This window comes from Pan troglodytes, chromosome 4 (genome assembly GCF_028858775.2).
Source record: "Pan troglodytes isolate AG18354 chromosome 4, NHGRI_mPanTro3-v2.0_pri, whole genome shotgun sequence".
NCBI classification, from domain to species: Eukaryota; Metazoa; Chordata; class Mammalia; order Primates; family Hominidae; genus Pan; species Pan troglodytes.
In genome coordinates this window covers 88,795,845-88,821,506 of record NC_072402.2, presented here as the reverse complement: position 1 = coordinate 88,821,506, position 25,662 = coordinate 88,795,845, and the positions used below count along the sequence as shown (strand labels likewise).

The 25,662-nt window shown below is 35.0% G+C and overlaps 1 protein-coding gene and 1 pseudogene across 1 annotated transcript in view; one reads left to right on the top strand and one right to left on the bottom strand.

The window, feature by feature from the left end:
- The window catches only part of LOC129143989 (putative uncharacterized protein C5orf17), a 29,065-nt gene extending 19,356 nt beyond the window's left edge, over positions 1-9,709 (top strand). Inside the window, exons 2-3 of the mRNA XM_054684439.2 lie at positions 5,295-5,348; positions 7,082-9,709. Of these exons, the coding sequence (XP_054540414.1) occupies positions 5,295-5,348; positions 7,082-7,090 (63 nt within the window). The 3' untranslated portion in view covers positions 7,091-9,709. The remainder of the gene's footprint in view (positions 1-5,294; positions 5,349-7,081) is intronic.
- On the bottom strand, positions 1,484-1,590 carry LOC112209352 (small nucleolar RNA SNORA40; annotated as a pseudogene).
- Positions 9,710-25,662: the final 15,953 nt, after the last annotated feature.

Here is a 25,662-nt window from a genome sequence, read left to right as displayed (position 1 = left end):
GTTTGGATAATTTACAGTCAATATGATTGCTAGATTAATGCATATTGTTATAATATAATTTATGTATGTATATTACTGTTGATGAGAAATTGTATTGTTTCTAATTTTCAACTTTTATATGGCAATGTAAATAATCTTGTGTATACATTTGGTGTAAATCAGAAGTGAAATTTCTGAGTCATAGGGTATTGGTATGTTTAGCTTTAATGAATGCCAATCAGGTTTTTGAAGTGGCTGCATCAATGTATACACTCCATACAGTGTAAAGTAGTTTTGTGGTTTTATATTTTCACAAAAATTAGTATTGCCATCTGTATTGTTTTATTTCAGATATTCTGATATTTATGAATTGTTATCTTATAATGATCTTAATTTGTATTTGTGTTTTCATAATTATAAGATGTTTGATTAGTGATGTTTGATTTTGTTTAGTGAACATTTGGCCTGGCTGATTTGGGAACTGTTAACTCAATGTTTTGTTTTGTTTTGTTTGTTTGTTTGTTTTTTCAGTGTAAAGAGGTTGTTTTTAATTGTGTATATGTAACATTAGACAAAACTATTTAAAGTCAATAAATTTTTATTCAAGGAATTCCATGTTGTGATTTCTTCCACTGTCCATTAAGGTCACTTTAGATCCTCTAAAGAGCTGGAGTCAAAAGATTTATCTTCACGTTAGCCGTTTTTAATGAAATGATGCTTATTTTAATCCAGTTGTCCTTTTCAGCCCATAATTCTTTTATTTTGGTTTCTGTCATCTCCTTTTGATATGGATATACTGATGAAGACTTCAAAATTCACCAAGAATCTTTGGGATCTAATTTCTTCAACCAATTTACTTTAGGGTCCTTTTTACTGTTGGTGGTGGATCTGCTTGGTTCTCAATTTGGCACCCTCTCTTAACATGTATGAGTTCAAATCATATTCATTCCTAAATGATCACACTCAAGAATAGTACAGATGTGTGGAAGATGCCAATCCCTTTAACTCCAGACATCATGTTCTCAAGATAAAAGCCTTTAAACAAAAAGCCATCGTATGTATGGTCAACATGGAACTGGAATGAAAAATTAATACTGCTGAGGATTTCCCTCATATTCCATGCTGTTTAACTATCTATTCTACTGTCCTAGAATCAATATTTTTTTATTAAGAGACAGGGTCTGTCTTTGTTACCCAGGCTGCAGTACAGTGGTACCATCAATGCTTAGTGCAGCCTCCAGCTCCTGTGCTCAATCCTTTTGCCTCAACCTCAGCTTCCTGAGTAGCTGGAACTACAGGCACATGTCCCAATACCCAGCTAATTTTTAATTTTTGTGGAGATGAGGTGTTTGTTACTATCTTGCCGAGGCTGGGCTTGAACTCCTGGTTTTAAGCAATACTCCCACTTTGGTGTGGGGATTGCAGGCTTGAGCCACTGTGCCTGGCCTGGAAACAACCTTTATGGCTGTCAATACTCCCATCAGTTAACTGTCTCAGGTGTCATAATATCCCTTCTTACATGTATCAAAACTCATACTGAACAATAAGTTCTGGGTTGCAGAAGAGGATTTATGTTTTGCACCTGTCCATAAGTCTTTGTCCACAAGACCTCAATGTTTTTGACTATCATTGTAGTGAATACTCTATTATTTAGTTAGTTTCCACTAGTAACTGTTACTGTGTACATGTGAATCCTTTATTGGAAATAATTGTTAGAGTAGCTTTTCCAACTCTGTTTCTTGCCCATTAACTTTATGTCCTTTAAAATTCTCCTGTTTCAGGCCAGGCGTGGTGGCTCACGCCTGTCATCCCAGCACTTTGGGAGGCTGAGGTGGGTGGATCAACGAGGTCAGGAGATTGAGACCATCGTGGCTAACATGGTGAAACCCCGTCTCTACTAAAAATACAAAAAAATTAGTTGGGCGTGGTGGCGGGTGCCTGTAGTCCCAGCTGCTCGGGAGGCTGAGGCAGGAGAATGGCATGAACCTGGGAGGCAGACCTTGCAGTGAGCCAAGGTAGTGCCACTACACTCGAGCCTGGGCAACAGAGCAAGACTCTGTCTCAAAAATAAATAAATAATAAAATAAAATAAAATTTTCCTATTTCAAAGTTTAAATATATTCTCTTCTGCTATCTTGTAGAGGTCTTATTGTAATTTCCATGTTTACTTCTATCACAGTAAAGGGTGTTATAACAAATTATCATAGACTGGGTGGCTTTTATAATAAACATTTATTTTTCACAGTTCTGGAAGCTGAAAGTCCAAGATCAGTGCCCCAGCATAATTGAGTTCTGGCGAGGGCCCTCTGTCAGGTTGCAGCCAGCTCACTTTCTTTCTTTTTCTTTCTTTCTTTCTTTTTTTTTTTTTTTAATCCTCACGTCACAGAAAGATGACAGGCTAGCGCTCTGGCCTCTTTTTTTAAGGGCACTAATTGCATTCATTAAGGGTCCACCCTTATGGCCTAATTACCACCCAAAGGATACAGCTCCAAAGAGGATCATATTGAGGATTAGATTTTAATATTAATTTTTGGGGATACACAATATTCAGTCTGTAACTATATATATATTATACTGTTTATACTGTAGAATTGTTTATACTGTAAGAGAAAATTTAAGTTTATTTTATTATAGACATCAAATAGTCTAGTATCCTAAAAGTTTGTAGTTTCAACTGTGTCATAAATCATGTATCTTTTTTTGTGAAAGTGTGTACTCACTGGTTTATTCTACTTCTCTGTCTACTATGATACCAATAAAACATCCTCTTTGTGTATTTTTAAAATAATTTTAAAGCAGATTTATTGGAGAAAAATTCAAACATTTTAGAATGTAGCTGTTTAAAGTGAATAGTCAATAGTTTTTAGTGCAATCATAGAGTTGGGAAACCATCACTACAATAAATTTTAAAACATTTTTATTCACACACACAAATTCCATTAGCAGTCACTAATCATTCACCACTCATTGTGCATTGACAATTTTAGCAACAATATTCCTAATAAATATTGGTCCGTAGTTTTCTTTGCTTGTAATGACTTTGTCCAATTTTGTTATCAGGTTAATATTGGCTTCTTTAAGTGAATTGGGAAGTTTTCCGTTTCCTTCTATACTTTGGAAATGTTTGTAAATATATGAAATTAGTTATTTAAATGTTCTGTGGAATTCACCACCGAAGCCACCCAAACCTTGGATTTTTCTTTTGGGTAGTTTGTAAATTGCAAATGCAACGAATTTTACATATAAAATATATACATACTTTTTAATTCATTCTTGTTAGTTCATGCATTTTAGGAATATGACCATTTCATCTATGTTATCTAATTTGTTAGCATATAATTGTTTATAGAATTCCCTTATAATAATTTTCAATTTTTTAAGTTTATTAGTAATTTCATTTCTGATTTTAATGATTTGATTTTGACTTTTTTCTGGGTCAGTATGGCTATAGATTAGCCAATTTTGTTGATTTTTTTCAAAGAAGAAAACTTTTGATTCATATATTTGATTGCTTGTCTATTCTCTATTTTATTAATTTTCACATTGTTATTCCCCTGCTTCTATGTGCTTTGGCTACAGTCTGTTTGTCTTCAAATGGTGCCATAAGTTGGAAAGTTAGGTTATTGATTTGAGTTTGCTTCTCTCTTTTAGTGTAGATATTTACAGCTATAAATTAATGCTGTAAACACTACTTTTATTGTAGTCCGTAAATTTGGGCATGTTGTGCCCTTACTTTCATTTATTTCAAAGTACATTTATCTAGTTTGATTTATTTCAAAAAAACTTTCTAGTTTCTCTTTTGACTTTTCCTTGAATTCATTGGTTTTTAGAAGTGCATTCTTCAATTTCCAAATATTTGTGATTTTACCAGTTTTGTTCTGTTAATTTGTAATTCCATTTTGTGATTGAAGAACATACTCTACATGATTTTGACCCTTTTAAATATATTTAGATATGTGTTTTGATAGATATGTTAGATATGTTTTAAACGCATTTAGATACGTGTTTTGTCTAGGGTGGAGAATGTACCATGTGCATTTGAGAAGATTATGTATTCTGCTGTTATTGAGTAGTGTGTTCTATAGAAGTTTGTTAGGTGAGGTTGATTTATAGTATTGTTCAAGTCTTTTATTTTCTTGTCAATTGCCTGCCTAATTGTTATACCCATTATTAAAAAGGAAGTATTTAAGGCTTTATATTGTTGTTGAATTGTCCATTTCTTTCTTCAATTCTTCTAGTTTCTGTTTCATGCATTTTGGAACACTGTTGTATTTGTGTATATTTTTATAATTCTTACATGCTTGTGATGGATTGGCTTTTATCATTATAAATTGTCTTTATGTCTAGTTATGTCATTTATGTCTTATAGTGTACAGTGCCTAATATTACCACAGTCACTCCATATTTCTTATGGAGAAATATTTATATTCTTATGACACAAATTTTACCATTCTTTAACTTTCAATGTATTTGTATCTTTGCATCTGAAATCTAAAATGTGTCAGCTGTAGATAGTATATAATTAAATCTTTTTAATCAACTCTGGCAATCTCTTCCTCTTAATTAGATTTGTAAATTCTTTCAAAATTAATATTATTCATGTAGTGTGCAAATTCCTCTGCCATTTCTATTTTTATATGGCTCGTATTCTTTTTTTCTACATTCCTCCTTTATTGCGTTCTTGCATTAAGTGAGTATTTTCTTGAATGAATTTTAACTCCTTTAATATCTTTAATTTTTTATTGTATTTTTTGTCATTTTCTTAGTGTTCCTGCCAGGGCTTCTAAATACATCTTATTACATGTACTTATATAAAAGTAATTCTGTTGAAACAGAGTTATTATCCTTATATGTCTTTATTCCTACTTTTTTGAGGGGGGTATTATTGTTGTATACATTAAATGTACATATGTTAAAAATTTAACAATGTAATATTATAACTTTACAGAATTATATCTATTTGAAAGAGGCTGAGAGAAGAAATAAAAGCAAACATATATTTACAGCATTTGTTAACCTTCTTATTTACCAATTATTGTTCTCTTAATTTGTTTTTGTAGATTCATTACTATCTATGTCATGTCATTATTCCAGTACAGCTTTGTTCTTACCCACCTACTTTGTGTTGTTATTGTCAATTTCATTTTTATATGCTGTTGTTCTAACAATACAATCATAAATATATGGTGTTTGTACAATGCTCTTTACATTAGTTATGAGAAAAAGGAGAATAGATAAGCATCCCTGCTGTATTTTAGAATGTCATAATTACCTCTACTGGTGCTCTTGATTTTTGTCTGTTTGTTTGTTTTCAGTTGCAGTCCGTAGGCACTTGCTTTAACCGTGAAGAATTACCTTCAGTACTTCAGGTAAGACACATCTGCTAGTTATGAATTCTCTCAGAATTCATTTCTCTGGAGGCATTTTTATTTTATTAATTTTGAGAAATACTTTTGCTGAATATAAGATTTTTGGCTTACATTTATTTTTCAGCATTTTGAATATATAGGTCCACTATGACTTTCATTGTCCATGATATAAAGGTAGCTATTAATATTATTAGCATTTCCTTGTACATGATAAATTATGTTTCTGTTATAGTTTCCTAATTTTTCTTTTTATGATTATGACAATTTTTATAATATGTGTGGGGGGTGTTATCTTTGCACATTTCTAAATTTTAGTTTGTTGAGCTTCTTGTGTGTAGATTAATTTATTTTTAATTAAATATGAAGTTTTCAGCTAGTGTTTTTTATCTCCTCTCCTGGATCACCTAATATGCATATGTTTGCATGTTTAATACTTTTTTATGTTTCTCCAAGACTCTCCTCATTTTTCTTCATTGATTTTTCCTTATTCTTCAGCATTCATAATCTCCATAGATCTGCCTTCTATTTTGGGAAATCTACCACTTCAAATATACTATTTCCACCCACCTTATTTTCATTGTAGTTGTTATTGTTTGCCACCACATGGGTGAGCTGGAGTGAGAGTAATCAGTATTCCACTGTCCTTGGATACACTTGGAATAGAGCCTCCTTACTATAAGTGGGGGATCGATGGAAAAAGGAAACTGTAATTTTGTAGCAATAGTTGTCAGATTATACATTTCAACTCAGAACTAGGGGGATGAGAAATGATGCTTACTTGCCCTATTCTCATGAGATGCTCTTTTCTTTTATTAGGAGCCAAAGGGAGATGGAGCCTAATTTTTTTTACTTGTTTTAGTGGAGCTTCTCTCATGCAAATATGTTTGAGAAAAGAGGATAGGTGGAAGTGGAAAGAAGTGCATCATGGCTCAAGTGAAGCAGACTTTAACTGTTCTTGTTCAGATCTACAAGATTTGGTAGTTTCTTTTAAAAAATGTTTCTTCACTTGCTATATGCCCTTAGAAGAATTTTCAGATGATATAAATTGTTAGTTTTTTTAAAAAACTTTTTTTTTGTTAGTACAATTGTTTTACTGGGGAGTAAGTACATGGAACTCTTTAAGCTGTATTTTTGGAAGTTGTTAGGTACAGTAAGTTCCTCTTCAAAGAGTCAGCTTGTTCAGCTTCCTTGTTCTTTGTTCTCTATTTTCAAAGCCTAACTTCCTCGTTCTTTGTACCTCCTTGCCCCTAGTTACAGTAAACAACCTTCCTGCCAGTCTTAAACTATAACGCACATCTGTTCCCTTGGTTACCCACTCTGCAACTGCCCTTCCTGCCAAAACTATTCTTCCTGCCCAAACCACTCGTCCTGCCACTGTAACCCACATCCCTGCTGTATTTGAAATATCCAGTTGGGATTAGCTTAGATTGTGTGGTCCAGCCCCAGCCAGTGTGAACAGGACATAGAAGCAGTGACTAACCGTTTTATGGATAAAAACCCCTTCCCTCCTTTGTTCGGTATGCTCTCATAGCAGCCAGAAGTGCGAGTGGCACCCTTCTGCAGAAGTAAATTTGCCTTGCTGAGAAATCTGTTGTTTGAGTGCTCGTTTTCCTTGCAACTCTGAGCTCTTATTTTCAGCAATCTGGGGGCTTATCTGGGATTCCCATTATCCTATGGGGAAAGGGTCTCCGGTAACCTCTCATGAGGAGACTTATTGCACTGCCTCATTGCAGTGGCCTTAGGGTGAGGAATCGGGAGCCACCAGTGTGACAAATAAACCTGGACTCTCAGCAATGAGGAAAGAAACAGACCAACAAGTTGGGGAAAGAAAGCTCACATACTGCGGTGACCAGGTAACTCTGTTCACAGACCAAGGTAAGAAACGTCGCAAGAGTGACAAAGTACTTCCTTGGTGGTTGGGATACCTTGAAGGTTGAAAGCATGTGAATAAGATGCACAATTGAGTGAAAAGCTAGTGTTGAGTCTGCATCTGTGGTTCCATGGTCCCTTCATATGGCTTATGGCAGTGCTCCTCTAAAGGAGTCTGGGTCAGGGGTTTATACTGACCAACCAATGCTAAGAGAGACCCAACGCCTGAGAGGGAAATGGCCAGAGAAGAACGAAGCGAAGGAAGAAGAGTGCAAGAAACCTCCACCAGGGGGCGTTGAGCCTCTAGGAAAGGAAAGGTGAGAACTCTCCAGTAGGTATGCTGAGCCTCACACAAACCTCCAGTAGTGGGGAAGGCAATAAATTTCCAGTAGGGGAAATTGAGCTCTGACATGCTTTCTTCTACTTGTTCTAGTCTATTGTTGAAACTTTCTACTGCATTTTGTATTTTTCTAGGTGTATCTTTCATTTCCAGAAGTTGTGGTTGTTCTTTCTTTATGGTAGCTATCTCTCTACAAAATTTTTAATTCAAATCCTAGATTGTTTTTTGAATTTCTTTAATTGGTTTTCAACTTTCTCTTGTATCTTCTTGAGTAGGTTAATAATCAACCTTCTTAATTCTTTATATGGCACTTCAGAGATTTTTATCTTTGTTTGGATCTATTGCTGTGGATCTAGTGTGATTTTGTGGGGGAGGTATAGAGCCCTGTTTTGTCATGTAAATGCCCTAAATGCTCCACTTAAAAGATGCAGAATGGCAGAGTGAATTAAAAAAAAAAAAAACAGTCAAATATCTGTTGTCATCAAGAGATTCATCTAACACATTAAGGATTCATAGAAACTTGAAGTAAAGGTGTGGAAAAAGATATTCCATGCAAATGGAAACCAACAGTGAACAGGAGCAGCTATTCTTACATCACACAAAACAGACTTTAAAGCAACAACAGTACAAAAAGACAAAGAAGGACATTATACAATGATAAAATGATTAGTTCAACAGGAAGATATTACAATCCTAAATTTATATGCACCTAACATTGGAGTTCCCAGATTTAGAAAATAATTGCTACAAGATGTGTAAAATTGAATAGACAGCAACACAACAATAGTGGGGGGGACTTCAATACTCCACTGACAGCACGAGGCAGATTATTAAGAGAGAAATTCAGCAAAGAAACAATGGACTTAAACTATACCTTAAAACAAATAGACCTAACAATTTTTTACAGAACATTCTTCTGAACAACTGCAGAATAAACATTATTTTCATCAGCACATGGAACATTTTCCAAGATGGATCATATAATAAGCCAATGAGTCTCATCTGAATAAATTTAAGAAAATTGAAATTATATCAAGTATCTTCTCAGACTGTGATGTTACAGTTGGTAGTTACTCAGGCATGGGCAGGGAAGGAGAGGGTCCCATCCCCAACAGGAATGTTACATGACCCTCAGGTGATGGTCATGGGGTTGTTAAGCTGTCTCTCTAAAATAACAATTGGTTGCAGCCAAGGCCAGAAAAAAGTAGTCTCCCAATAGACAGAAAACTTGAAACTGATGAGCAGCAGCTTCCCAATAAGATCAGAGTTGGGTGAGTGGGCTCAAGCATGCAAAGTAAGAGCCAAATTGGTGGAGTTTAACTGGTATATGACCTCTTTAAGGAACCCTTGACTGGTAAGGGAAGAACACTTTGAGTGAGAATGCATAGAACTTCAGTAAACACATTCTGCATGCAGCCCCTCCCAAAGTGTTAACAGGCCACTGCACATGTGAACAGCCCAACCTAAGGGAAGAATCAGGAGAGAAAGGATACTAGACCCCAGAATCATGACAATGTATAAAACCCCAAGTCAAAGGTCAAACTGTGCACTTGAATCCCTCAAGTCGCCTGCTTGGCCCTCTTCCATATGTACTTTATTTCTTTTTGTTCCTGATCTAAAGCTTTCTAATAAACTTTCATTCCTGCTCTAAAACCTGCTTCTGTCTCTCCCTCTGCCTTATAGCCCTCAGTCAAATACTATCTTCTGAGGAGGGAAGAATCAAGGTTATGTAGACCCATACAGAATTGCCACTGCTAACACACTTTTGTACTGCATGACTTGGATACATTCCCTAGTGCTAACAAGACCACAGTGGAATTAAAATTGAAAATGAACTCCCAAAGGAAGCCTCAAAACTATGCAAATACATGAAAATTAAATAATCTGCTTTTGAATGATTCTTGGGTTAACAATGAAATCAAGATGGAAATTTTAAAAACTTTTGAAATGAATGAAAATAGTGACAAAACATATTAAACCTCTGGGATACAGCAAAAGTGGTGGTAAGAGGAAAGTTCATAGAGTTAAATGCCTACATCAAAACATCTAAAAGAGTGCAAACAGACAGCCTAAATTCACACCTCAAGGAACTGAAGAAATAAGAACACACTAAAGCCAAAGCAGGCAGAAGAATAGAAATAACAAAAATCAGAACAGAATTAAATTAAATTGAAACAAAAAAGTGTAAAAGATAAATGAAACAAAAAGCTGGTTCTTTGAAAAGATAAGCAAAATTTATAGACTATTAGTGAGATTTACCAAGAAAAAGAGAAAAATCAAATAAGCTCTATTAGAAATGAATTGGGACCCCCACATTGACCAGAATCCGTGGACGTGGTGAACCAGGTTATCAAGTACAAGCCTGCAGTTGCCTGGCAGACTGGAAAGCCTCTCTCCATAGGGGAGATAGAGGTGGCACCCCCAAAGGCTAATAAAGTTCGAATCACAATCATTGCCACTGTGGTTTGCCACACCGACACCTATACCCTGAGTGGAGCTGATCCTAAGGGTTGTTTTCCAGTGATCTTGGGACATGAAGTTGCTTGGAATTGTGGAAAGCGTTGGCGAGGAAGTTACTAAGCTGAAGGTGGTGACACTGTCATTCCACTTTACATCCCACAGTGTGGAGAATGCAAATTTGGTCTAAATCCTAAAACTAACCTTTGCCGGAAGATAAGAGTCACAAAGTTTATTTTCTAATATCCATGGGTTGGTAAAGATTACTATCCTTTAATTGTATGAAAATCCAAACTGCTAGGTATTTTGTTAAATTAATATGTGTATCTCATATGTAGGCATTGTATTTTTGTTTCTAATTTTAAATTGAAATTGAGTAGACACACTTATAAGTGGGAGCTGACTGATGAGAACACGTGGATATATGAGGGGAGGGGAAAAACACACTGGGTAACTGCAGGAGACTGGGGGAGGGAGAACATCAGGAAGAATAGCTAATTGGTGCTGGGCTTAATACTTGGGTGATGGGATGATCTGTGCAGTAAACCACTGTGACATACATTTACCTATGTAGCAAACCCGCACGTCCTGCACTTGTACACCTGAACTTAAAAGTTGAAAATAAAGAAAAATAAATAAATTGAGTAGACAATTGAATTTATACACTTTGTAAAACCTATACATATTCCAGGGAGCAGATTGCTAGTGTTTTGATATCATCATTAAGCTAATTCATTGATAATAAGTGAACATTAAATAAATAAGGCAACTAGTGGCTGGGCGTGATGGCTCATGCCTGTAATCCCAGTACTTTGGGAGGCCGAGGAGGGTGGATCACGGGGTCAAGAGTTCGAGACCAGCCTGACCAACATGGTGAAACCCCGTCTCTACTAAAAATACAAAAATTAACTGGGCGTGGTGGCATGTGCCTGTAATCCCAGCTATGCTGGAGGCTGAGGCAGGAGAATCTCTTGAAACCAGGAGGCAGAGGTTGCAGTGAGCCGAGATCGGGCCACTGCACTCCAGACTGGGCGACACAGCGAGACTCCATCTCAAATAAATAAATAAACAAACAAATAAATAAAGCAACTAAAAGAATATCTACAGGGGATGATATTTAGAGTTTACATTTTTACAAGTCTTATTACTCACAGCAGTAAAAAAATGCAAACATAATAAGCCTAGTAAATTAGTAATTTAAAAAGTTAAAAGAAATGAATGGATTCAAAGCATATTATAGACATGACATGTTATTTTCAGACCATTAAACATGACCATGATGAACAATTGCAGGTGCTTGAAATTTCCACAATTTCATAAAACATTAATTAAACACTAAATGTCAGAAGAAAATCACTAATAGTGCTTCCCAAAGAAAGGTGCATGATCACCTGTATCTGAATCTCTTACCCGCTTGAGACTGCTAAAATCATTAATTCATGTCCATTATAAGAGGTTTATGAATTGCACTACTAACTACAGGTTTCTGGGATCCCAACTATATACAAAATATCCCACGTGATCCTACACACATTACTATTTGAGTTGCACTGCATTAGGGAAGAAAGGCAGAAAGTCTTCATATTCATTGTAATGTTTAATTTTGTGTGTCAACTCAGCTGGACCACAGTGCCCAGATATGTGGTCAAATACTTTCTAGATGTTTATTTGAGGATGTTTTGGGCTGAAATTTAAATTTAAATTAGTGTATTTTGAGTAAATAAGATCACTTTTTAGACTGTAAGTCAGCATTATCCCACAATACAAGATCTGAACATAACTCTGCCAACAGATGATCTTGGGGCTTGAACTGCAACATGAAGTTTTCTGGGTCTCCAGCCTGCCAGCCCACTCTGCAGATTTAGAACTTTCCAGCCTCCATAATCACCTGATTCTTCAAAATAAATCTACTCACACACATACATACACGCACACACACACACACACAGCCCATTGGTTCAGTTTCTCTGAAAAAGCCTGATTTAATACCTCTGCAATGCACTAATTAACCATCATACATTATATTTACCTCACATTAACTTACATTCTATACAAAACAACCCAAAAGGCCCAGAACCCACTACTGTCCTCAGTGCTGAGCGGAAAAGGAATGCAGAGCTGCCTCAACAATAATTCACAGACCTCAGGGAAACCTTCTAGGTCCTAATCCCTAATATTGATTCCTCTTAGCCTTGTTCTATTCTCCCTATAAAAGAAAAGCCTTTTCTCACTTGTTCCTTAAGAAGTTTGCAAATCTTTTGTTTATAGAATTTTTATTGCAAAATATTTTCAGTAATTTTTATATTAATTCCAAGTAAGTTTTTAGTTGACAATTTCCTGGTGCTGCAATTAGGATCAACATTGAGTCTCAACTATGAAACCTTGTCATTCTTGACCAGGTAATGGAAACTTGCAAATCCTTTGAACTCCTTTTATCTTAATTGATACAGTGAATTTTTGGTGAGTTCAACACTCAATCCAGCCTACAGATGTCTTGTCTCTTGAAACACAGTAAGAATTTACTTTAACTCCTTTAGGCAAAGAGACTTCTCTTTGGCCTTTCTGTGCAGCCTCTTCTGGTTTTCTTCAAATTTCCAGGCTGGATTTTCATGGGACTGTTTCTCTGGCTTATTGGACATAGGATTGTGCAAGGAAATGAACTGAGAGGGAATCTTTCCTAGTTCTTCGAAGTCTTATCTCTGTTTAATAATCAAATCCTGTGCATAGCTCACTGTACGGGTACCCTTTATTCTCTTCTCCCACTGACTATATACTCTGTAATTATTGCACTACCTCTGTTAAATATCTCCAATGACACGTATTTCTAAGAATAATGTAGAACTGAAGTGGCCTTTTTGAGGTTCTTGTGCTCTCCTCTATAATCAATGGTCTGCTTATTAATCAATAGTCTGCTTATTTGTTATGGAATGTGTAAACCAAAAGGTGACTTTCTCAGTGTAAGTTTAATTAGGACATTCAGCAATCTTGATCTACTTAATCTGAGCCTATTTAATCTCTCAATAATATTCTGTCTCCCTCAAATATGTATTTTGTTATTTTCTAATTTCACAAATAATATTATATGTATTTATCATATAATGTTATGCTCTGATATATATATATGTTCTGAGATATATATAAATATATGTTTGTGTGTATGTATATATAGAGAGTAAAATGGTTAAATCTAGCTAATGAACAAATGCATTACCTAACACAGTTATTTTTGTGGTGAGAGCATTCAACATCTACTTTTTTGCATTTTTCAAAAGTACGGTATAGTCTGCTGTACCATAAGCCTCTTGAATTTGTTTCTCCTGCTTATCTCTACTTGCGTATTACTTAAGTAGACTTATGTGTACTTACTACTCATATTTATTTCTCACTTACTCCAACCTCAAAGGCATTCCCAGCCTTTCTCTTTTCTCTCTCTTTTCCTCTCAGGTCCTTCAAATCCATTCCAAGTTCTTCACATTACCTTAACTTCCCTACAATGTCCTACATACTGGGTCAATCTTAGGTATTGTAAGGGAAAGAAACATTGGGGCTAATGCCTATGCAAAAAGAAAGAGAATTTATCAAACTCAAAAGTCTCAGTGATATCTCTGAAGGATATGGTCCTATGTGCCCCTCAAAAACCCTTAAACTAACTGGATGAAATCATAATCTCAGTCAATGAGCACCCCTGCACCTTTTTGACAGACACTAAAGCCATTTGTGCTACTTTAAGACCTTATATGATCTCACCATAATCCCTGAGAATATATCAACGATCTCACTGGTGGGATGGGAAAACTTACCATATAACTTTCCCCTTTCTCAACCACTTTCTGTATCTCCTTCACCCTATAATGCCCAACGTGTTTGTCGTCTACTAGTCTATTAGACAGATATTAACTTTCTTATTGGCATGTAAATATTTGGTGTTCACCCCAAAGGACTAACCCTTGAAGTCCTGGACTCCTCCCCAATCACTGTTGTTCTCTAACAACTTTGATAGATCAACCCAAATTGCTTACCCCTCTCCCAGCTCCCAAAACTCTTAACCGTCCTCACGTTCAGACATACTAACTGACTTTCCTGAGCCTCTCTGAGCTGTGGATGTATTGCAAAGCATAATTGTTGAAAAAGATATAGTCCCCCAACATAGCCCTCCCTAAGCTACCCCAGTATCTTTCAAGAACTGAAGGAATTGAAAGTCTCAGACCTATCTTTCAAGGGCTTATGTCAAAGGACACTTTTTTTGTAATTGTCTGGCAATACCCCAATTCTTCCAGTAAAAAAGCCTCATTATCTTTTATTAAGTCTGGATTTGTTTTTATTTGTCAAAGAAAAGTAAGTCACATAAGCCCTATGTTTGCCCAGGTTTCCAATCAGAGACACTTCCCAGACACTGTCCCAGAAAAGAAAATCTCACTGAATTGAGGTGGTAGAGATCAGATATTTGGAATTCTATGGCAGGTGGAATTTGAGGGGCAGAGTAACAGAACTGAGAGATTTAAACAGATAAAGATCCCAGAAATCTGCATACAAATCCTGTAGAATATTTGGCTAAATATTAAGCTGAGTATGTTTAAAGTTCCATAATGCCAATGGAAGAATGACTCATAGGGAGCTTTAGGAAGAATAAAATTGGACTTTTTATAGAATTCCGAGATTTTGAATAACCAGAGAGGACAAAATTTAATGAACACCTGTAGTATTAAGTATTGAGCCCCCAAAGACTACATACTTCAGGAGTAGTGCTAAATAAAACCCACAAAAAACTGCTAGATTACCTATATAACCATAAAAACAATAATAAGAAAATTCAATAATATACAAAGTAAATTAAATGTCAATTGGTGAAAGGGTACAAAGTTTCAGTTAGATAGGTGGAACAAGTTCTGTTGATCTATTGCACAGCACAGTGACTATAGTTAATAATAATATATTGTATATTTCACAATAGCTAAAAGAGGTGATTTAAGTATTCTCATGACAAGAAAATGATTAGTATTTGAGGAGATAGATATATTAATTAGCCTAATTTCATCACTCCACAATGTAGGCATGAATCAAAACATCACACTGTACCCTGTAAATATATATAATTATTTTATCTGTAAATTAAAAATAAAATAAAATAAAATAAAACTTTAAACAAGTTTTGTTTGCAAGGAAAAAATCAACACCATTTAAAGCAGGAAAATAAAATCCAAACCTGAGTTTGTCCTCATAAAATAAACTGGTAAGTATTCCCTCATCTTATATATGTTTAGTATTTCCGAGGAGTTGCAGTTAATTCTTTAAAGGTGGAGTGGTATTCACCAGTGAATCCATTTTGATCTGAACTTTGTAGAAAATTTTCATTAATTCTTTAATCTCTTTATTATACTTCTATGCAGATTTTCTATTTCTTCTTGAGTCAGTTTCCGTAGTTTGTGTTTTTCTAGGAATTTGTCCATTATCTGATGTATTAGCATATAATCATTCATAGTATTCCCTTATAATCCTTTTTGATGTCTGTAATTAGCAGTTATGCCCCTTCCTTCATTCTTGATTTTAATAATTTGAGTCTTCTTTCTTTTTTATAATCTGCTTAACTAAAAGTTTGTCAATTTTGTTACTCTCTCCAAAGAACCAACTTTTAGTTTCATTAATTTTTCTTTATTTTTTTATTCTCAATTTTATTTATTTATGATCTTACGTTTATCACTTCCTTTGGTTTACATCCTCTTTTTTTTTAATTCTGTAGGCAGTAAATAATTAGGTCATGTTTGTTGATCTAGTCTAACAATCTCTGCCTTTTGGCTAGGTTTTTAATTCTTTCATATTCAATGTTATTATAGACATACAGGATTATATTTGCCATTTTACTTCTTGTTTTCTTAGTGTTTTGTGTTCTGTTTCTTTTTTTATTATTATTACCTTATTTGGGGTTAAATATATAATTTTTGTACATAAAATTTCAATTTGTCCCTGCTTTTATTATATTTTTAAGTTTTTTTTTCTTTTGTGGTTGCCCTGGGGAATGCAATTAACATCTCAGTCTATAATAAACGAGTCCATATGAAGAGCAACTTAATTTTAATAGGATACAAATCTTTTGCTCCTATATATCTTAATTCCTTTTGCCCTCCTTTATGGTATTATTGGTATATTAATTTCATGTTTATACATTATGTGCCTATCAATGTTAATTCATAATTTTGGCTTTGTTGGTTTAATTTTTAATCAGATAGGAAAAACAAATTAAAAAAATACATTTATCTCCCTTTTATATTTACTGGTGTGGTTATCTTTACCAGCGTACTTCATTCTTTCATACAATTCAACTGTCAAGTATCCTTTTGTTTTATTGGTATTTCTTAATAAGGCCAGTGCTAATGACAAATTCTCTCAGTTTTGTTATCTGAGAATTTGTTAGTTTTTCCTTTATTATTTTAAAGGTAGTGTTGCTAAATATGGAATTTGAAGTTAATATTATTCTATCAGGATTTTGAATATGTTAACCTACTGTGTCGTGGTGTTTGTGGTTTCTGATGAAAAAATAGCTGATATTTTACTGAGGCTCTTTCCTAGTAATGATTTACTTCTCACTTGCTCATTTTAAGTTTCCGTTTTTGCTTTGTGGCTCGGAATTGTTTCAATATGATGTGTCTCATTTTTATTCTCTTTGACTTTATTTTACTTGGAATTTGTTGAACTTTTTAGATGGGTAGATTTATGTATTTTATTCAAATTTGAGATGTTTTAAATTATTATTTCTTCATATTTTTTCCTGCCTCTCTCTGTTTCTTCTCTCCTCCTGGGACACTCATTATGTGTATGTTGGTACTCTTGATAGTGCTCCACGAGTATCTGAGGCTCTGTTTGTTTTTCTTCATTATTTTTGCTTTCTGTTCCTCAGACTGGATAATCTCAATTGCACTGTCTTCAAGTTCACTGATTGTTTCTCCAACCAATCACATTTGCTGCTACTGATCAATCCCTGCGTCAATTTTTTATTTATTATTATTATTTGGAACTTTAACTCCAACATTTTTCTTTGGATTTTCAAAAAACAATGTCTCTATACTTCGATATATTCTATCTAGTGAGTATTATGAGGTGATTTTTTTCCCACCAAAATTCTAATTTGAAATCCTAACCCCCCAGTATGTGACTATATTTGGAAATAAGGCCTTTAATGGAGGTAAATAAGTTAAAATGAAGCCATCAGGGTCAAGGCATGACAACCACTCCTTGAACTGAGAACCTCTTGGTAAGCTAGATAGAATAAAGTACTTCTCAGTCATTTCTGGCTACCCACATGATTTTTTAGGTCCCTAATCAAATCTGTCTGATGATTTTATAAGAAAGAGTGGATTTGCACACACAAAGGAGGTACACAGGTCGAGGAAAGATTGTGTGACAATATAGTGAGAAGGTGGAGAAGGAACCAAGGAGAGAGGCCTTAGACAAATTTAAATTTGCCCACACATTGGTCTTAGGCTTCTAGCCTCCAGAATCATGAGAAAAGACATTTCTCTTTTTTAAGACACTCACTCTGTGGTATTGTGTTACGGTAGCCCTAGCAAACAAATACACTGAGACACTCTTTTCAAATTTTCTTTTAGTTCTTTAGATGTGATGTATTTCTTCTTTTTCTTTTATTCTTTCTTTCTTTCTTTCTTTCTTTCTTTCTTTCTTTCTTTCTTTCTTTCTTTCTTTCTTTCTTTCTTTCTTTCCTTCTTTCTTTCTTTCCTTTTCCTAGATAGGGTCTTACACTGTCAGGCTGGAGTGCAGTGACACAATCATGGTTCACTGCAGCCTTGATCTCCCCAGGTTCAGGTGATCCTCCCACCTCAGCCTCCTGAGTAGCTGGGACTACAGACACATACCACCACACCCTGCTACGTTTTGCATATTTTTGGAGAGATGTGGTTTCACCATGTTGCCCAAGCTGATCTTGAACTCCTGGGCTCAAGCAACCTGCCAGTCTCAGTCTTGTGGAAGTACCGGAATTACAGGTATGAGCCACCACACCTTCATTGAACACACTTAAAATATCTGATGTATTATTTTTCAGGTTTTTCTCTGGAACATTTCTATTGATTGCATTGTTACCTATGTATGCATCATACTTTGTTTTTTTCTGTATGTCACATGTACTTTTGTTGAAAGCCTGACATTTAGGATAGTACAATGTGGCAACTCTCAGTATCAGATTCTCTCCTCTGTCTAGGATTTGTTGCTGTTTGTATGTGTTGGTTTTTTTGTAATATTTTTTCTTTTTTTAACATCTAAGTTAAGGGGTACATATGCAGGTTTGTTTCAATGGAAAACTTGTGTCATGGGGGTTTGTTGTACAGATTATTTCATCACCCAAGTATTAAACCTAGCATCAAATTAGGTATTTTTCCTAATCCCTCCCTCCTCCCACCCTCCACCCTTTAATAGGCCAGGTGTGTGTTGTTCTCTTTGTATCCATGTGTTCTCATCATTTAGCTCCCATGTATAAATGAGAACATGTGGTATTTCTTTTTCTGTTCTTGCATTAGTTTGCTAAGAATAATGATCTCCAGCTCCATCCATGTTCAGGCAAAGGGCATAATCTCATTCTTTTTATGGCTGCATAGTATTACATGGTGTACATATACCATATTTTCTTTATCCAGTCTATCACCAATGAACATTTAGGTTGATTTCATGTCTTTGCTTTTGTGAATAGTGCTGCAATGAATATATGCATGTGCATGTCTTTATAATAGAACTATTTATATTCCTTTGGGTATATACCCAGTAATGGGATTGCTGGGTCAAATGGTATTTCTTAGTGACTCTCCTTAACTAATTATGTGAAGTCTCCATATTTTGTGTGTGGCCACTGACATTGCTGGAACCTGTAAATGTCATCTTATAAGGAAAGAGGTGTATACAGATGTGATTAACTTAAGGAGTTTACCATGGGATGATTATTCTGGATTATGTGGGTGGGCCATAGATCCAATCAGAGGTGTTCTTATAAGAAAAAGGCAGAGGAAGTTTATATACCCATATTAGAAGAAAGTGATGTGAAGACAGATGCAGAGATTGGAATGATGTAGCCACAGCCCAGGAATTCTAGAAGCTTCCAGAAGCTAGGTTTCCAGATGCTAGGGTTCTCCTCTGCATTTTCTAGAGGAAGCATGGCCCTACAAACTCTTTGATTTAAGCTTAGTATAATTAATTCTGAATTCTTTGCTTTCAGAAATGTGAGAGAATACATTTCTGTTGGTTTAAGCTATGTTGTGCTTTTACAAGTTTTTGGTGATTTGTAATTTAAGCCATAGGAAATGAACACAGCATGTCTGTGGCCTACTGGATTCCCAGGAATACTTAGGAATGTATAAAATCCTCTATGAACATTCATACTCCAGATTTTGCTTTGCAGTTTTCTCTTAGCCTAGTGTTTGCCCAAATTGTTATTCACTTCTTCAGACAGCCATAATGCTAAACAATTTTCTGTAATTGTTTTTGACAAATAACCTAGAGGAAAAGTCTTTCATACTGGTGAGCTTCAAGTCAGTTTGTTTAAAGACAGACTTACCATTAGTGTCTTCTGGGAAACCACCAGCCAAGTCAATGACAGTGCTCTGGAAACATTCTTTGAAGGAGCTCCTGTTTTTCTCTTTGGTGGCTGCCACTGTGGGTTTTCACTGGGATTGTAGGCTGCTGGTTTTTATTGGTACTGCAGAGATGGGGATGGAGGAGACGTTAAAACACCACATAGTTTTCCATTCTTGCTGAGTTTCAGCCAGTTTTCTTGCATACGTTCTCTCTGTATTGCTGCAAGACTTAGATTTATTTCTAGAGTTTGAAAAAGTTGGTGCTGAAAATTTTGTTAGGGTTCTTATTGCTTTTATATAGAAAAAAATTTTCAGAGATTCTTACTTTCTGAATATATGAGGTTATCAATTCTGTTATGACCTCATATATTTTTATTAGTCAATTATTAGCAGCAAATCTATAAGGTGATTTTAGGCATTTATTAAACTCAAATAATTATTCATTTATCTCTCTAAAGTTTTAAGTAAATACTATGACTTTCAACATTTCTAAAAATATGTATCAATACTGTGAACAACACTGATATTTAACAAGCTCCCCAAGTAATAATGTCTTAATAATTACTGTATCACTGTATTGAATATTTGGGACCCTGTTGTTCACTGGTAAAGTGATTTTTATCTTTCTTCAACCACACTTTTTTTTACATCCTCTGTGGATTAGTTCCTACTTTGTCACAATGCAATCTGATAGGTCATATTTAGCCTCACAAATAGCAATTAATACGTGAGGTTAGAAAGTAATTTTTAAAAACCTCAAGTCTGTATAATTAGATCTCTTCTCTCTAACGTTGTATTGCTCCAGTCTTATAAAATTTTCAAAGTAGAATAGAGGTGGCACGGTGTTCTTGTTTGTTTGATTTCTTGTTTGTCAGCTTCTTCCATGTAATATATGGTGGTTCCTCATCTCTCCAGTGATGTTGCCTCACATGAGGGGAATGACAAAAAAAAAGACTATTTTATTAGGCTGATGCTGTTAGAGTTTGTTGTTGTTGTTGCCGTTGTTGTTTTCTTCTGGAATTTGATGTACATTTAAACAGACACATACTCCTTTGAGGAGTGTTTTGTGTTTATGTCTTTTTAGTAACAACCATCACCAGTTCCTGAATTTCCATTGACCAAACCCTCTGTCAGATCATTCCATCTTCTCTTCACTTAAGTCCTTTTTGAGATGGAATCCAAACCAGGTTACTTCTACACCTGTCCCATGGAAGATGTACACTATCATCTTGTAGTCCATAGTAGCAACACAACTCACTCTTTCTTTCTCTCTGGTTTGTCATCTCAGATCAATCCAGATACAGCTTGGTATCATTCTGAGTACTAGTCAAACTCCAGAAACAGGACTCAAGCAGTAGTTGGTTTCTGTGAAGCCTCTTTCACTTTGTTGATGAAAGGGAAACATAATTTTTTTTTTTTTTTGAGACATGGTTTCACTTTTGTTGTCCAGGCTGTAGTGCAATGGCACGAACTTGGCTCATCACAACCTCCACCTCCCAGGTTCAAGCGATTCTCCTGCCTCAGCCTTCTGAGTAGCTGGGGTAACAGGCCTGCACCACCACGCCTGGCTAATTTTGTACTTTTAGTAGAGACAGGGTTTCTCCGTGTTGGTCAGGCGGATCTTGAACTCCTGACCTCAGGTGATCCCCCTGCCTCAGCCTCCCAGATTTCAGGGATTACAGTCATGAGCCACCGCACCCAGCCGGGAAACATACTACTTCTAATCACTAATTGCAAGGAATCTAATACTTTGCCCCAGGAAGGTCTTCTCCTAGTTGGTTTCTATAAACTTTTTATAAGATAGATTGGAGAGATCAGGAATTCCAGTCTTATAATCTCTTAATACCTTCTGCACAGATGGTTTAAAAACGTACTTTAGAATGTGTGCGTTGTTGCTACCTGTCATCATTTTACTTACAGAAAGACCTTAGCTCAAAGAGCTTTTATTACAAATGAAAGAAAGATAATGTGATTGGCGTAACAATTTTAAGGAGCAACACTGAATTTAAGAAGATAATTAAGTAACATTTTTGCTAGTTCAATAGGTAAATAACTTTGAAACCATGTAAATATTATTGACTAAATTGTAATTTACATATGATATCTTGAGTATACTTTTTTAGACTTGGAATACTAAAAAAATTTGCTATGAACAAGCTCGCTCTGAAACTTTACTTGAAACTTCTCAAAATAAGAGAAAATATCTAGGATGTGTAATAAGGAAAAAAGGATATGATTTATTCAAATATATTGTAAATTTTTAATGATGTTTTTAAGTAACCAGAATGTAAAATACCAGATAATAAGATATCAGATGGTGAATTGTAGAAGGTGTTTGGAACACAAGAAATAAAAGAATGCTAAGATTCTTGTCTTATGATTAATTAGTTCCACATATTCATTATGATATATTCATATTTCTGTGACATTTAGTGATAACCATTAGAAAAAAAGACATAAAATTCATAGTTTTAAACAACCAACATGAATAAAATGACAACGTTACTCAAGAGAATAGGAGTTAAGAAATTCCTACATTGCTATACCATTTGATTAAGGAAGAAGTAGGAAATGTTTACAGATCAATAAAAACAAAATTATCAAATTTCTCCTGACATATTCATGATAGATGTCTTAGTCAGTCTGAGCTTCCATAACAATGTATCAGGTAATAAAAGATGAAATAATATAAAACAATTTTTAGATCTAATAACAATAGCAGACAATCATAAGAATAGTCAAATAAAAACAAATCCAGACATAGATAAGGAAAGACTTTATTTTAAAAAGCTGTTGTAATAGGAATAACTGGACAACCTCAGGATTGCAAGTGTCTCAAAACTAAACAGGGAAAAGGCTTTTTTACTATAGCCCGGGTAAGTAGAACTAGCAGGAACTTTGTGGAGAGCATGATAAGCCAGCAAAGCTATCAAGTGGAAAATCAAGGTGCTTCAATAAGAAGTGCTTCTTTCTGTGGTCAGTAGATGATTGGAATGAGCTGTGAAGGAAGATATTAATGCTTAGTGCTTGCTTAATATTAGGGTAAGCCAAAGTTTAGGAGCCTTTGAGAAGAGAAGCCTGATTCAGGTTTAGTCAGGCCAACTCCATGGGTAACTAATGAGCATTAAAAACATTTTTATCAGGTACTTTATAGGTACCAGGTACTGTCTTATTTTCTTAACAAATGTTAATGTATTTAATCAATGAAGCTGACATTTTGCAGGGAAAAAAATAGGTGAATTTCATACAGGTTCAGAAAACTACTCAATAAAAAAACAATATGTCAAAAACAGGTCTTGGGCCACACTTTACATCAGAAAAGAATAGAGACTGGGGATACGACATAAGACTGCTAGACGAGAACTGGAAATAATTGTTGAACATCACAATTGATTACTTTGTGTATATATTCAATATAAATACTTGAACATATATTATTAATACTACAGGGAAAGCAAACATATTGATTAATCCAACCATAGAAAGTCGTTTATATGGGCCAGGCGCGGTGGCTCACGCCTGTAATCCCAGCACTTTGGGAGGCCGAGGCGGGCAGATCACAAGGTCAGGAGATCAAGACCATCCTGGCTAACACGGTGAAACCCCGTCTCTACTAAAAATACAAAAAATTAGCCGGGCGTGGTGGCGGGCGCCTGTGGTCCCAGCTGCTCCGGAGGAGGCTGAGGCAGGAGAATGGCGTGAACCCGGTTGGCGGAGCTTGCAGTGAGCCCAGATCGTGCCACTGCACTCCAGCCTGGGCGAGAGTGTGAGACTCTGCTTCAAAAAAAAAAAAAAAAAAAGACATTTATACAATAAAGACAGTATTTTAACATAGGCCAATATGGATTAAATTATAATCATTCTCCTTTGTTTTTCTATGTTGTTTTTATAACTTAGATTTATAAAAGTGGGTGTTCTCTATTGAAAAATAAAAAGACACACATATACTATGGAAATATAATATATGAAGTATTAAGACATACAGACAAGCAAACTTTGCCTGAAATGTGTGACTACATGATAAAAAGGGGAAAAATAAAGTGTGATATCTTTTATGCTTTTCTGTTTGAAAAACTTACAACTTAAAAGCACTGTATAGAACATTAAAGTGTACTTTATACATGCATAGACTAATATCAAAATAACACACCCACCACACATATATATATATGTGTGTGTGCATATATATATATATATATATACACATAGGTTTGTCGAGTGAAGCAGTGGAAGTGGAGAAGGAACAAATAAATCTGTAACTGATTATGATCAATTAGCTGTAAACACCACTGCACTTGGAGTGGCCTAAAGTCACATTTTATTAAAATAGAAAAAAAAACCCTCATCAGAACAAAGAAAGCAAAAGGTAATTATTGAGAATATAAAATACACATGGGTGTTTTCTCAATTTTGGTTACTCCTGTTCCACCATCTACTGGTAGCTTTTGAGAATGCTTTTTGTCTCCCTCAAAACCAATTCACTTTTTCTAAAATATGTTCACAAACCTGTTTATTGACAAAAGTTGTTTCTTCAAAGTTTCCTCTTTACTCGCTTAATAATTAACTCCAGAATAAATCTATAAAGGTATGTTTGTCCTTCAAATACTACCTTCTTTGGCAATTGCAATATGCATTAAACAGGTCAGAGTGTTCCAGTTTCTCTAAGTTTAAATACCACACAGGTAAAATTAATGCTAATTGATAATTTAAATGAATTGATTTAAAGTCATTTTTTATGAAATATCTTTTATGAATTTATATAGTACCAAAGATATTATAGTTAAGTTTATTTAACTTTGTTTCTCTTTCTCCCTCTGTTTCTGTTGATCACTCTCTCTCTCTCTCTCTCTCTCTCTCTCTCTCTCTGTGTGTGTGTGTGTGTGTGTGTATCTCTTTTTCTCAATATTTGAATCAAGGTTAGGTTGATATGTGGGATAATGGAAACCATATTTTGTTGGTTGTTGTATTAGTCTGCTTGGGCTGCCCTAATAACACAGATTGGGTGGCTTAAACAACAGACATTTATTTTCTCCTAGTTATGGAGACTGAAAATCCAAGATCAAGATGCTAGAAGATATAGGTACTGATGCAGACTATCTTCCTGGCGGGCAGTCAGCAACCTTTTGCTATGCTTTCACAACTCTTTCCTCTCCTCATGGAAGAGAGGCACAGAAAGAACTGGGGTGTTTGTTCTTCTTATAAAGACATCAGTTCTATTGAACTAAAACCACACTCTTATGACCTCATTTAACCCTGATTACCTACATAAAGGGCCTATCACCAAATACAGAAATTTGGGAATTTTATTGTCCCCAAATTCCTGGGTTTTAGCTTCAACACAGGAATTTGTGGGAATACAATTCACTCCATTATAGTAGGTGTAAATTGATGCAACTTTTATAACAAGCTGTCTTGTAATACATAACATTTGCTTGGAAGCCTTTATCTCCTTATCCAGTCATTTACTTCTGGGAATTTATTTTAATAAAGTATATGAAACACTGAATAGGGTTTGCTCACAAATATGTTCACCACAGTCATAGAAAATTATAATACTGTACAACATTCTGGAGTAAATAGGACGTTATGAACAAGAAGCTCTCAGTGCCCACAGCCCACCCAGGAGAACACACGCTTACTGAGGGCATCTGTGTCTTGCTGTACCTGGAACCCATTTGTGAAAACCAGTGATCCTGGTTGTACTAAAAGGATCTGATATAAAGACAGAATATCAGAGTAGTTAGTGGAGAGAACCTGATGTATTGGATTATTATTTCCTCTTCTTGTGAAGAAACAAGTGATAAGAGAGATTCCTGGAAGATGAAAAAGGTGCTGGCATGTATGTTTATACCCACCCATTTTTTTTGCCCATATATTCTTTAATATATTTTAAATTCTTTAAAATAATGTTTTGGTAAAGCTTATCATGATAGAGAAATAATATGTACTCTAATGTTAATTTTTATTTTTTTTATTCTGTAAAGTTAGCATCAATATAAATATAACAGTAACAAAACATGCTACCACATTATTTGCTCCTGGGGAGTAAGAATATAGGTAATTTTGTTTATATTAC